Source organism: Ciona robusta, chromosome 11, assembly GCF_009617815.1.
Source record: "Ciona robusta chromosome 11, ASM961781v2".
Classification (NCBI taxonomy): Eukaryota; Metazoa; Chordata; class Ascidiacea; order Phlebobranchia; family Cionidae; genus Ciona; species Ciona robusta.
The window spans coordinates 1-15623 of NC_143245.1; the positions used below are offsets into that span (position 1 = coordinate 1).

General features: G+C 41.2%; 3 protein-coding genes across 3 annotated transcripts; all 3 read right to left on the reverse strand.

Moving 5' to 3' along the window:
• Positions 1-1514: 1514 nt before the first annotated feature.
• LOC149727442 (cytosolic non-specific dipeptidase-like) lies at positions 1515-12514 on the reverse strand. The gene is made up of 8 exons (XM_089887943.1): positions 12319-12514; positions 12103-12266; positions 7342-7520; positions 7142-7292; positions 6978-7091; positions 6727-6883; positions 6567-6673; positions 1515-3224 (listed from the first exon to the last, which is right to left on the reverse strand). The coding sequence occupies exons 1-8, from the start codon at positions 12512-12514 to the stop codon at positions 3111-3113; spliced, it is 1182 nt and encodes a 393-aa protein (XP_089744069.1). The 3' UTR covers positions 1515-3110.
• A 79-nt stretch (positions 12515-12593) lies between these two features.
• On the reverse strand, positions 12594-15133 carry LOC149727443 (acylamino-acid-releasing enzyme-like). The gene has a single exon (XM_089887928.1). The coding sequence runs from the start codon at positions 15131-15133 to the stop codon at positions 13061-13063; it is 2073 nt and encodes a 690-aa protein (XP_089744054.1). The 3' UTR covers positions 12594-13060.
• Positions 14954-15536, reverse strand: LOC149727444 (uncharacterized). Its single transcript, XM_089887958.1, has one exon. The coding sequence runs from the start codon at positions 15534-15536 to the stop codon at positions 15252-15254; it is 285 nt and encodes a 94-aa protein (XP_089744084.1). The 3' UTR covers positions 14954-15251.
• Positions 15537-15623: the final 87 nt, after the last annotated feature.

The window sequence follows — 15623 nt, forward strand, 5'->3', positions numbered from 1 at the left end:
GAAACACCACTCACAGTATTGTATGAACACCAATACTAAACACCACTCACAGTATTGTATGAACACCAATACTAAACACCACTCACAGTATTGTATGAACACCAATACTAAACACACTCACAGTATTGTATAAACACCAATACTAAACACCACTCACAGTATTGTATGAACACCAATACTAAACACCACTCACAGTATTGTATGAACACCAATACTAAACACCACTCACAGTATTGTATGAACACCAATACTAAACACCACTCACAGTATTGTATGAACACCAATACTAAACACCACTCACAGTGGTGTATGAACACCAATACTAAACACCACTCACAGTATTGTATGAACACCAATACTAAACACCACTCACAGTATTGTATGAACACCAATACTAAACACCACTCACAGTATTGTATGAACACCAATACTAAACACCACTCACAGTATTGTATAAACACCAATACTAAACACCACTCACAGTATTGTATGAACACCAATACTAAACACCACTCACAGTATTGTATGAACACCAATACTAAACACCACTCACAGTATTGTATGAACACCAATACTAAACACCACTCACAGTATTGTATGAACACCAATACTAAACACCACTCACAGTATTGTATGAACACCAATACTAAACACCACTCACAGTATTGTATGAACACCAATACTAAACACCACTCACAGTGGTGTATGAACACCAATACTAAACACCACTCACAGTATTGTATGAACACCAATACTAAACACCACTCACAGTATTGTATGAACACCAATACTAAACACCACTCACAGTATTGTATGAACACCAATACTAAACACCACTCACAGTATTGTATAAACACCAATACTAAACACCACTCACAGTATTGTATGAACACCAATACTAAACACCACTCACAGTATTGTATGAACACCAATACTAAACACCACTCACAGTTTTGTATGAACACCAATACTAAACACCACTCACAGTATTGTATGAACACCAATACTAAACACCACTCACAGTGGTGTATGAACATCAATATTAAACACCACTCACAGTGGTGTATGAACATCAATACTAAACACCACTCACAGTATTGTATGAACATCAATACTAAACACCACTCACAGTATTGTATGAACACCAATACTAAACACCACTCACAGTATTGTATGAACATCAATACTAAACACCACTCACAGTATTGTATAAACACCAATACTAAACACCACTCACAGTATTGTATGAACATCAATACTAAACACCACTCACAGTATTGTATGAACACCAATACTAAACACCACTCACAGTATTGTATGAACACCAATACTAAACACCACTCACAGTATTGTATGTGTTGTGGACACGCCTCCGGGCACACCCCTGACAAGGGCGCACTTGCATGCCGTAGCCACGTGATCTGCGCAATGTGCTGCAATCAGCGTGGTTCGCTGATTGCGTAGCCACATGATCTGCGCAATGTGCCGCAATCAGCGTGGTTAGAATAACTCTGTTGTGTTCTTGGGTTTGTATTGAGACGCCAAATTGTAGAGTGAAACGCTGGAATAGCGAATGAAACACTCGAATAACGAATGAAAACTAAGGCGAGCACACACGTATATATAGGGCACTTAATTGCGACATAGCGACACAAAATAACTACATAGCTACACAAAATAACTACATAGCTACACAATTAATAATGAATCACGCCGACTGCGGCACATTGCGCAGGGCAAATCACGTGACTAAGGCATGCAAGTGCGAACCACGCTGATTGCGGCACATTGCGCAGATCACGTGGCTACGGCATGCAAGTGTGCCCGGAGGCGTGTCCACAACACCTCTTAACCGAAGATAAAATCTCTCGTGGGTAGTTCGTCGCTGTAGTGTTCGGACTGTCTGGAACGTGCACTTCTGGAGACGGAGCTTGCAGAAAAAGCTCTTCTTCCACCGGTTGTAAATCATCGTCGGAGCCGTATCGAACGCGTAGTTGGTCGATGTGACGGCGCCAGATTGGACCTCGGGGAAAAACTTGTTTCAGGAACCAAGCGACCCTCGGTTTTCGCTCTTTGGACCAGGTATAACGCACAACCTGGATCGCCAACTTTAAATTGAAGTGGTATCCTTGGGACTTTTGAATCGGCTTCGTTTGGCTACCTTGCATCGCGTGTGCTGGTGAAGGCAACAGAGTATCAATTTTTGTTCGGAGTTGTCTGCCGTTTAGAAGTTCACTTGGTGAAAATCCACTAGCGTTGGGAATACGCCTGTATTGAAGGAGAAACTCTTCATAATGCGTCTGCAAGGGGGTTTGGGAGACTTCATTGACCAATCTCTCCGCAGCGCCATTTGTTGCAGGGAAATGTGGTGCTCCCGTCAAGTGAACGATGCCCCTCTGTGCTCGGGAGACTTCAATGACCAATCTCTCCGCAGCGCCATTTGTTGCAGGGAAATGTGGTGCTCCCGTCAAGTGAACGATGCCCCTCTGTGCTGAAACTCAGCAGGCATAAAAGCCTGAGCATTGTCCAAAACAATAGTGTGTTGGTAGCCGAAATGCTCGAATCAGTATGTCGAATTGGTGGGTTGAACTTGCGTAACGCTTCGACTGGTAATTGCACAAACTGTAAGTGACTTGTGCACTTTCCTCCTCGTCAAAGTCTGCATCATCCCCAACCGGTAATGTTCAATCTTGTATTGATAAAATTTCTTCAGCGCGAAGATTATAGAAATAGTCTCTTTCTGGACTTGGCTGTAGTTGCACTGGCTGGTTGTCAGTCATTTTGACACCTTGATAATTGGCCTCCCGGCCTCCGCGTCAGTCATTTTGACAAGTTGATAATTTGAGAAGTTTGCCTCTCGCTCGCGTCGTCATTTTGACACGTTGATATTTAGCCGGCCTCTCGGCCTCTTCGTTCTTGCCCAAATTCCATGTGATGGATGAACTCAAACGCAGCAGTACATCATGACACCTTTGTTGTTGTTTCAACCGTTCTTGAATCGGCTTCGTAACTTGTTCCATCTTTAGGCAAACTGAAATGTCTTCAATACCAAACTGCGTATACCTCGTTCAGTTGGTTGAAATCCCATCTTTAGGCAAACTTGAATATCTTCAATACCAAACTGCATGTTCCTCGGTCAGTTGGTTGAAGATCCCATCCTCGTCGCCAATAACTCTGTTGTGTTCTTGGGTTTGTATTGAGACGCCAAATTGTAGAGTGAAACGCTGGAATAGCGAATGAAACGCTCGAATAGCGAATGAAAACTAAGGCGAGCACACACGTATATATAGGGCACTTAATTGCGACATAGCGACACAAAATAACTACATAGCTACACAATTAATAATGAATCACGCCGACTGCGGCACATTGCGCAGGGCAAATCATGTGACTAAGGCATGCAAGTGCGAACCACGCTGATTTCGGCACATTGCGCAGATCACGTGGCTACGACATGCAAGTGCGCCCTTGTCGGGGGTGTGCCCGGAGGCGTGTCCACAACAGTATGAACACCAATATTAAACACCACTCACAGTATTGTATAAACACCAATACTAAACACCACTCACAGTATTGTATGAACACCAATACTAAACACCACTCACAGTATTGTATGAACACCAATATTGAACACCACTCACAGTATTGTATGAACACCAATATTAAACACCACTCACAGTATTGTATAAACACCAATACTAAACACCACTCACAGTGGTGTATGAACACCAATACTAAACACCACTCACAGTATTGTATGAACACCAATATTAAACACCACTCACAGTATTGTATGAACACCAATACTAAACACCACTCACAGTGGTGTATGAACACCAATATTAAACACCACTCACAGTATTGTATGAACACCAATATTAAACACCACTCACAGTATTGTATGAACACCAATATTAAACACCACTCACAGTATTGTATAAATGAACACCAATACTAAACACCACTCACAGTGGTGTATGAACACCAATATTAAACACCACTCACAGTATTGTATGAACACCAATACTAAACACCACTCACAGTATTGTATGAACACCAATATTAAACACCACTCACAGTGGTGTATGAACAACAATACTAAACACCACTCACAGTGGTGTATGAACACCAATATTAAACACCACTCACAGTGGTGTATGAACACCAATACTAAACACCACTCACAGTATTGTATGAACACCAATACTAAACACCACTCACAGTATTGTATGAACACCAATATTAAACACCACTCACAGTATTGTATGAACACCAATACTAAACACCACTCACAGTATTGTATGAACACCAATATTAAACACCACTCACAGTGGTGTATGAACAACAATACTAAACACCACTCACAGTGGTGTATGAACACCAATATTAAACACCACCCACAGTGGTGTATGAACACCAATACTAAACACCACTCACAGTATTGTATGAACACCAATACTAAACACCACTCACAGTATTGTATGAACACCAATATTAAACACCACTCACAGTATTGTATGAACACCAATACTAAACACCATTCACAGTATTGTATGAACACCAATATTAAACACCACTCACAGTGGTGTATGAACACCAATACTGAACACCACTCACAGTATTGTATGAACACCAATATTAAACACCACTCACAGTATTGTATGAACACCAATACTAAACACCACTCACAGTATTGTATAAACACCAATACTAAACACCACTCACAGTATTGTATGAACACCAATATTAAACACCACTCACAGTATTGTATGAACACCAATACTAAACACCACTCACAGTGGTGTATGAACACCAATATTAAACACCACTCACAGTATTGTATGAACACCAATATTAAACACCACTCACAGTATTGTATGAACACCAATACTAAACACCACTCACAGTATTGTATGAACACCAATACTAAACACCACTCACAGTGGTGTATGAACACCAATACTAAACACCACTCACAGTATTGTATGAACACCAATACTAAACACCACTCACAGTGGTGTATGAACACCAATATTAAACATCAGTCACAGTATCGTATGAACACCAATATTAAACACCACTCACAGTATTGTATGAACACCAATACTAAACACCACTCACAGTATTGTATGAACACCAATACTAAACACCACTCACAGTATTGTATGAACACCAATATTGAACACCACTCACAGTATTGTATGAACACCAATACTAAACACCACTCACAGTATTGTATGAACACCAATACTAAACACCACTCACAGTATTGTATGAACACCAATATTAAACACCACTCACAGTATTGTATGAACACCAATATTAAACACCACTCGCAGTATTGTATGAACACCAATACTAAACACCACTCACAGTATTGTATGAACACCAATACTAAACACCACTCACAGTGGTGTATGAACACCAATACTAAACACCACTCACAGTATTGTATGAACACCAATACTAAACACCACTCACAGTGGTGTATGAACACCAATATTAAACACCAGTCACAGTATTGTATGAACACCAATATTAAACACCACTCACAGTATTGTATGAACACCAATACTAAACACCACTCACAGTATTGTATGAACACCAATACTAAACACCACTCACAGTATTGTATGAACACCAATATTGAACACCACTCACAGTATTGTATGAACACCAATATTAAACACCACTCACAGTATTGTATAAACACCAATACTAAACACCACTCACAGTGGTGTATGAACACCAATACTAAACACCACTCACAGTATTGTATGAACACCAATACTAAACACCACTCACAGTATTGTATGAACACCAATATTAAACACCACTCACAGTATTGTATAAATGAACACCAATACTAAACACCACTCACAGTATTGTATGAACACCAATACTAAACACCACTCACAGTATTGTATGAACACCAATACTAAACACCACTCACAGTATTGTATGAACACCAATATTAAACACCACTCACAGTATTGTATGAACACCAATATTGAACACCACTCACAGTATTGTATGAACACCAATATTAAACACCACTCACAGTATTGTATAAACACCAATACTAAACACCACTCACAGTGGTGTATGAACACCAATATTAAACACCACTCACAGTATTGTATGAACACCAATATTAAACACCACTCACAGTATTGTATGAACACCAATACTAAACACCACTCACAGTGGTGTATGAACACCAATATTAAACACCACTCACAGTATTGTATGAACACCAATATTAAACACCACTCACAGTATTGTATGAACACCAATATTAAACACCACTCACAGTATTGTATAAATGAACACCAATACTAAACACCACTCACAGTATTGTATGAACACCAATACTAAACACCACTCACAGTATTGTATGAACACCAATACTAAACACCACTCACAGTATTGTATGAACATCAATACTAAACACCACTCACAGTATTGTATGAACACCAATACTAAACACCACTCACAGTATTGTATGAACACCAATACTAAACACCACTCACAGTATTGTATGAACACCAATACTAAACACTCACTTGTTTTTCAATCTCGTCCGGTAACTGATGCGGAACCAACCGAATCGAAAACTTTCCGATAACCTTTCGTGGAATGACAGTTTTTGCCCCAGCTCCGTCAAACGCACCTGGTGGCAACAATATTATATTGTGGTGATAATTAATGTTATTTCTATCCCACCTTCAATGCCATGCAACGACAGCGAAGGGAACCGCCATCTATGCATCAGAATATCACGTTTGGTATCGTGTAGCAAACCATCGACACCAACATCCTTTTTATATTCATTGAGATCGAAATCAATTGATTCGTAAGTTTTAAGTTCATCGTTTGTCACCTGCGCAAACATTTACTTTGTGGTGAATGAATAACAGGGAATATCGCGACGATGGTAAACAGTGCAATTATTGCTGCGTACGGTGTTTACTTACCGATTCAACTTTGTCGCAAACACCCGGGATTAATATTTTGCCTTTTTTATCAACCAGTGATGACATAACGGCGAAGAGGTCACCCATCGCTTCGTGCACGCTACCACCAAACACCTATCATCAAACAAATATTATTATGACATCATACATGATAATAGTTATACCCCTGAATGAAGATCTTTAGTTGAACACTGCACCTCACAAAAGAAATAACAAATTCCTCTTAACCCGTATGTGATGCACGGCTTCTTCTTGCCCAACCAATAATTATCCGATATACAAACATAATCAACATCATGGAAGAATTTATCTTTCCTGCAAAGAAATGTTAAAAAACTTCCCGATAAACAAAGAAATGACTGACTGTTCCATTATCAATTCATCTAGACCCTCTGATCCAGACTCTTCCATTCCTTCGAAGCAAAACTTCAAGTTCACAGGTATTTCTATGTTTAATTGTTGATACGCCTCGATGCAATTCAACCAACATAACACGGGGCCTTTGTCGTCCGTCGAACCGCGTCCGTATAACTTTCCATCGACCTAAAACTTCATCATCAAAACATCTTTCCCCGACACATAAATATCAGTGGATAAAATATAACTCATAGTTGTCAAACATAGGAAACCTCATTGATTAATGTGGTGAATGCAATATACTTTGGCTCTGCTTGTTTGTATAGACACCTAACAGCAGGGTAAAATCTGTGGTGACATTGTTAAAATACAGTTACACTCATAGTTGTCAAACATAGGGAACCTCATTGATTAATGTGGTGAATGCAATACACTTTAGCTCTGCTTGTTTGTATAGACACCTAACAGCAGGGTAAAATCTGTGGTGACATTGTTAAAATACAGTTACACTCATAGTTGTCAAACATAGGGAACCTCATTGATTAATGTGGTGAATGCAATATACTTTGGCTCTGCTTGTTTGTATAGACACCTAACAGCAGGGTAAAATCTGTGGTGACATTGTTAAAATACAGTTACACTCATAGTTGTCAAACATAGGGAACCTCATTGATTAATGTGGTGAATGCAATATACTTTGGCTCTGCTTGTTTGTATATACACCTAACAGCAGGGTAAAATCTGTTTTAAGTTTAAACCAGGATGCTATAAACATGCTGTCAGTGCGAGTGTGATCCGTTTTCCAAATCACAATTCTTCCAACCCACGATTCAATAAACCCCATAACCCCACGATTTAATAAACCCCCTAACCCCACGATTTAATAAACCCCCTAACCCCCACGATTCAATAAACCCACCTAACCCCCACGATTCAATAAACCCCCCTAACCCCACGATTTAATAAACCCCCTAACCCCACGATTCAATAAACCCACCTAACCCCCACGATTCAATAAACCCCCTAACCCCACGATTTAATAAACCCCCCTAACCCCACGATTTAATAAACCCCCCTAACCCCACGATTCAATAAACCCCCTAACCCCACGATTCAATAAACCCCCCTAACCCCACGATTCAATAAACCCCTCTAACCCCACGATTTAATAAACCCCCCTAACCCCACGATTTAATAAACCCCCTAACCCCCACGATTCAATAAACCGCCTAACCCCCACGATTTAATAAACCCCCCTAACCCCCACGATTTAATAAACCCCCTAACCTCACGATTTAATAACCCCCCTAACCCCACGATTCAATAAACCCCCCTAACCCCCACGATTTAATAAACCCCCTTAACCGAATGATTCAATAAACCCCCCTAACCCCACGATTTAATAAACCCCTCTAATCCCACGATTCACTAAACCCCCCTAACCCCACAATTTAATAAACCCCCTAACCCCCACGATTTAATAAACCCCCCTAACCCCACGATTCAATAAACCCCCTAACCCCACGATTCAATAAACCCCCCTAACCCCCACGATTTTATAAACCCACCTAACCCCACGATTCAATAAACCCCCCTAACCCCACAATTTAATAAACCCCCTAACCCCACGATTTAATAAACCCCCCTAACCCCACGATTTAATAAACCCCCCTAACCCCACGATTTAATAAACCACCTAACCCCCACGATTTAATAAACCCCCCTAACCCCACGATTCAATAAACCCCCTAACCCCACGATTCAATAAACCCCCCTAACCCCCACGATTTTATAAACCCACCTAACCCCACGATTCAATAAACCCCCCTAACCCCATGATTTAATAAACCCCTCTAATCCCACGATTCACTAAACCCCCCTAACCCCACAATTTAATAAACCCCCCTAACCCCCACGATTTAATAAACCCCCCTAACCCCACGATTCAATAAACCCCCCTAACCCCCACGATTTAATAAACCCCCCTAACCCCCACGATTTAATAAACCCTCCTAACCACGATTTAATAAACCCCCCTAACCCCACGATTTTATAAACCCACCTAACCCCACGATTTAATAAACCCCCCTAACCCCACGATTCAATAAACCCCCCTAACCCCACGATTCAATAAACCCCTAACCCCCACGATTTAATAAACCCCCTAACCCCACGATTCAATAAACCCCCCTAACCCCACGATTTAATAAACCACCTAACCCCACGATTCAATAAACCCCCCTAACCCCACGATTCCATAAACCCCCCTAACCCCACGATTCAATAAACCCCCTAACCCCACGATTTAATAACCCACCTAACCCCACGATTTTATAAACCCACCTAACCCCACGATTCAATAAACCCCCTAACCCCACGATTCAATAAACCCCCTAACCCCACGATTCAATAAACCCCCTAACCCCACGATTTAATAAACCCCCCTAACCCCACGATTTAATAAACCCCCCTAACTCCACGATTTAATAAACCCCCTAACCCCACGATTTAATAAACCCCCCTAACCCCCACGATTCAATAAACCCCCCTAACCCCCAGGATTCAATAAACCCCCCTAACCCCACGATTTAATAAACCACCTAACCCCACGATTTAATAAACCCCCTAACCCCACGATTCAATAAACCCCCTAACCCAACGATTCAATAAACCCCCTAACCCCACGATTTAATAAACCCCCTAACCCCACGATTTAATAAACCCCCCTAACCCCACGATTCAATAAACCCCCCTAACCCAACGATTTAATAAACCCCCTAACCCCACGATTTAATAAACCCCCCTAACCCCACGATTTAATAAACCCCCCTAACCCCCACGATTTAATAAACCCCCCTAACCCCACGATTCAATAAACCCCCTAACCCCACGATTTAATAAACCCCCCTAACCCCCACGATTTAATAACCCCCCTAACCCAACGATTTAATAAACCCCCCTAACCCCACGATTTAATAAACCCCCTAACCCCACGATTTAATAAACCACCTAACCCCCACGATTCAATAAACCCCCCTAACCCCACGATTTAATAACCCCCCTAACCCCCACGATTTAATAAACCCCCTAACCCCACGATTCAATAAACCCCCCTAACCCCACGATTTAATAAACCCCCTAACCCCACGATTTAATAAACCCCCTAACCCCACGATTTAATAAACCCCCTAACCCCACGATTTAATAAACCCCCTAACCCCACGATTTAATAAACCCCCTAACCCCACGATTCAATAAACCCCACTAACCCCACGATTCAATAAACCCCCCTAACCCAACGATTTAATAAACCCCCTAACCCCCACGATTTAATAAACCCCCTAACCCCACGATTCAATAAACCCCACTAACCCCACGATTCAATAAACCCCCTAACCCCCACGATTCAATAAACCCCACTAACCCCACGATTCAATAAACCCCCTAACCCCACGATTTAATAAACCCCCTAACCCCCACGATTTAATAAACCCCCCTAACCCCACGATTCAATAAACCCCCCTAACCCCACGATTTAATAAACCCCCTAACCCCCACGATTTAATAAACCCCCTAACCCCCACGATTTAATAAACCCCCCTAACCCCACGATTTAATAAACCCCCTAACCCCCACGATTTAATAAACCCCCTAACCCAACAATTTAATAAACCCCCCTAACCCCACGATTTATTAAACCCCCCTAACCCCACGATTCAATAAACCCCCCTAACCCCACGATTCAATAAACCCCCCTAACCCCACGATTTAATAAACCCCTCTAACCCCCACGATTTAATAAACCCCCTAACCCCACGATTCAATAAACCCCCCTAACCCCACGAATTAATAAACCCCCCTAACCCCACGATTCAATAAACCCTCCTAACCCCCACGATTTAATAAACCCCCCTAACCCCACGATTTAATAAACCCCCCCAACCCCACGATTCAATAAACCCTCCTAACCCCCACGATTTAATAAACCCCCTAACCCCACGATTTAATAAACCCCCTAACCCCTAAGATTCAATAAACCCCCCTAACCCCACGATTTAATAAACCCCCTAACCCCCAGGATTCAATAAACCCCCCTAACCCCACGATTTAATAAACCCCCTAACCCCCAGGATTCAATAAACCCTCCTAACCCCCACGATTTAATAAACCCCCTAACCCCCACGATTTAATAAACCCCCTAACCCCACGATTCAATAAACCCCCCTAACCCCCACAATTTAATAAACCCCCCTAACCCCACGATTTAATAACCCCCCTAACCCCCACGATTTAATAAACCCCCTAACCCCACGATTCAATAAACCCCCCTAACCCCACGATTTAATAAACCCCCCTAACCCCACGATTTAATAAACCCCCCTAACCCCACGATTTAATAAACCCCCCTAACCCCCACGATATAATAAACCCCCCTAACCCCACGATTCAATAAACCCCCCTAACCCCACGATATAATAAACCCCCTAACCCCACGATTCAATAAACCCCCCTAACCCACGATTTAATAAACCCCCCTAACCCACGATTCAATAAACCCACCTAACCCCACGATTCAATAAACCCCCCTAACCCCACGATATAATAAACCCCCTAACCCCACGATTCAATAAACCCCCCTAACCCCACGATTTAATAAACCCCCCTAACCCCACGATTCAATAAACCCACCTAACCCCACGATTCAATAAACCCCCCTAACCCCCACTATTTTATAAACCCCCCTAACCCCACATACCCCCATTCATACCTCAGTTAATACGAATGGTTCCGTATCCCAGCCATCTTCTACACATGCAGGCTGGACATCTAAGTGACCGTAAACACACAATGTTTTCTTGTCAGGATCTTTACCAAGACAACCAAGTATGATGGGGGGCAGAGGTAATGATTCGCCACCAATATCCTGGGTGCCTGTGATTGGTTGCTTAATTAAATAACCAAACCAATATTGTAATCAACCCACCGATATCCATAAGCTTGACATCGCAACCAAGTTTTTCCATTTCAGTCTTGGTGTGCTCCATCATCCGAATGCATTCACCCCGCTTATCAGCCCAAGCCGATACGCTTTGGATCGCAACAACATCCGTCAATCTTTGAATATAAAGTTCCTCCTTTGAGCGAATATACTCAAACAGTTTGTCTAAATTACTGGCCATTATTAAATGCGAACAACGGTCTGCGGAAGTACGAACATATTTTCACGACCAAACATAGTTTAGACACACTTTAAATATATCAAGAATATGTACAAGCAAATATTAACACTAGGGATGCACATTACAGAATAATTAGGTATTCTAGGATAATACTTTATTTCGAATCTAGAATTCCGAATCTTTTTATAATTATAGGAAAAAATAATTTCACCCACTAAGTCAGTTTATTGACTCTTTCATAGCAGCCTTGCTGGACCATGAGCTGTAAAATGATCAAAAATTGTACTATTGGGTAGTTTTTGCGTCATGAAACGTATAGCAGGCTATGAAAAGGCGTTGCAAAACGTTTACTCTCGAAAGTCCCACAAACACAAAATTTTTTTTTTTCAAAATTATTTAGTTTTAAAAAATTGTTAATATAGTGTATGAGATGACGTGTGATGACGTCATTAAACAGAATACGGAATCCCGTAATTAGATTCGAATACAAAAGGATTCGAAATTCTGTAATGTGCATCCCTAATTATGTTGCAACAAAAACAGATTTTATTCACTTTTACAATAATTGTTGAACCATGAGAGAATGTTCACAAAACAGTCAGCTTCATCTTTCACATTAGATATCGGGTGATTGTTGTCTTTATATTGAAACAAGCGAACAGTTTTACCTCTGGCACGCAACATGCGAGCGTATTCATGAGATTGAGAGATTGGGACTCTTAAGTCAGCTTCACCTAACATGATCATCACTGGGGTTTTTACATCATCAACATGCATGATGGGCGATACCGTCAACATTGTATTGTACATATCTGATGTTACGCAAGCATCGTAAGTAAACTTACACCCAGCAACACAAAAAGCCCAATCTCTAATATCGGACACGCCAACTATGGAAGCAATGTTTGTGACCGGGTTACGAGCAGCAGCCGCAGAATAATAATCAGGAAATTGTCCAATGAGTTGAAGGGTAAGAAACCCACCATGTGACCCCCCCGTAATAAACCGCACTCCTGTATTTAAGCGTTCCGACACAAACTCTGCCACCTGCTGGACATCGAAAACATCTTGCTTCGAAATATTTCCAGGAAGCGAAAATATCGAGTTTTGTCCGAATCCGGTGGAGCCGCGGTAATTGATTCTTGAAACAGCGAAGCCAAGCTTACAAAGTGCAGCCGATTGTAAATCAAAGGATGTTGGGTAACAACCATGTGGACCCCCATGTGGGTTAACCACCAACCCTTTTATTGGGGTGTGGGTGGGTTTGAGGAGAATGGATTCAAAAGTTAACCCGGGGAAATCATTATTCTTATGATTAGGTGTGTGTTGGATGACCTCCCATGAAATATCCTTCATGATAGTTGAGGTTTCAATGTCCGTCCATTTAATTTCATCGGACAACAATCCAACTTTCACACTAGATGGGGTGTTAGGCGTTGAGCATGATGCTATTATGATGTCATCAACTACTTTGTGGACGCGCCATGCACCGTCGGTTGCTAAGCAACGAACATCACCATTGTTTACATTGAATGCAAACATAGAAATATTACTCCGATGATTTGTTGTGAATATTAATTCATTTTTACCCCAACAGTCAGATGGTATGGACTCCATAAACATCCCATTGAAACTAAAGTTGTCGTTTTTAACCTCATCAACAAGAACCGACGATGTGCTTTGAATTTTCCCGTCAACGATGTCATGTGACATTAACTTCCCACATTGTCGGTGAGGTCCAAATGGTTGACTTTGTAAATAAAGTAACTTTGTCCCGGCCGGGTTTACGATGGGCGAATACACACAGTAGTCGCCGTCGGTTACTTGAACAACTTCTTTATTGTCAAGATTAAGTTGATACAACGCACTTGGTCGGTTCTTGCAGTAAATCAAACCAATCTTCCATGGCGATCCATTCCATCCAAGGACAATAATGTTTTTACCATCATCGCTCCAAAGGCCTTTCCCGATTGATATATTTTGGGGAAACAAATCACATAGAGATAATATACAGCATCTTTTCACATCATAGATATATAATGACGTCTTACAACACCCAACCAGCTGCTCGCCCCAATCTTCACAATGCAAACCATCAAGACCTGGCGTCTCATCTTTTGCAGCCTTTTTAAAATAGGAACAAGACTTATTAACTTTTTCCTCAGCAATATAAAGAACTTTGCTACCATCACGTGACCATTCCAAACACCCAAACACCGCGTTCGAATAAACTAATCCATGTTTATTTTCTGCTACAAAATCAACAGTGGCAACTTTTAATGAATTTTCCCAGATTTCTAGATATTGCCGACTTTTTCCATCCACCGTGGCTTCACGTAGCACCGCCCGTTTTAAACCACATTTAGACAATGAGATTAGTTGTTCACCTATCACCTCAGAACACAGAGGACTCATATACACCTCGAACCCAGCACCCGATTTTTTAAATAAACCACTTTTCCGATATTTTATTTTAGCGAATCTTTCCAAATCGTTATGCTCCCAAACACAATCAATATGAAACGCACCATTGTTTTTAACAACTTCAACCGAATGTACTGACGGTAATAAACTTAATTCGCGGTAAACAGAAACACATTTGTCTTCCATAGTTGCCATTATCAGCAATTCTAGTACAACGCTGCAACAAGTGATTTTAACATGACGTCATAATATGCATTCTACATGAAATCAGCGAACCATGAAAACACCAGAATCACCCCGAATTGCTTAAATATTAATAAACTTTATCTTCAACTACTTCTTCAACTCCTATTTGCTTCAAATCATTTTGAATTTTTTCCATTAATTTGTTTTTCTTCTTTTCTTCATAATCCGGCGCTTCCTCGGGTAAACATGGCGGTTCCCAAACAGTCTTTGGAGGCCCCAGTGGTTTCTCTTCTTTCCAAACTTTACCACCAAACCTCGGTACTTTAATAATAGTTTCACCGTGGTACACGAGGAACATTGTACCTACACAAATCAGTGCAAGCACGATGTTACTCGGATCAGTTAAATTCATATTTTATTCCAGAAGCAAAATGTTTGTTCACGTATTTGTTACGAAACAAAGAACTCGATTGTTTGCAGTTGTTCAAACAACCAAAGT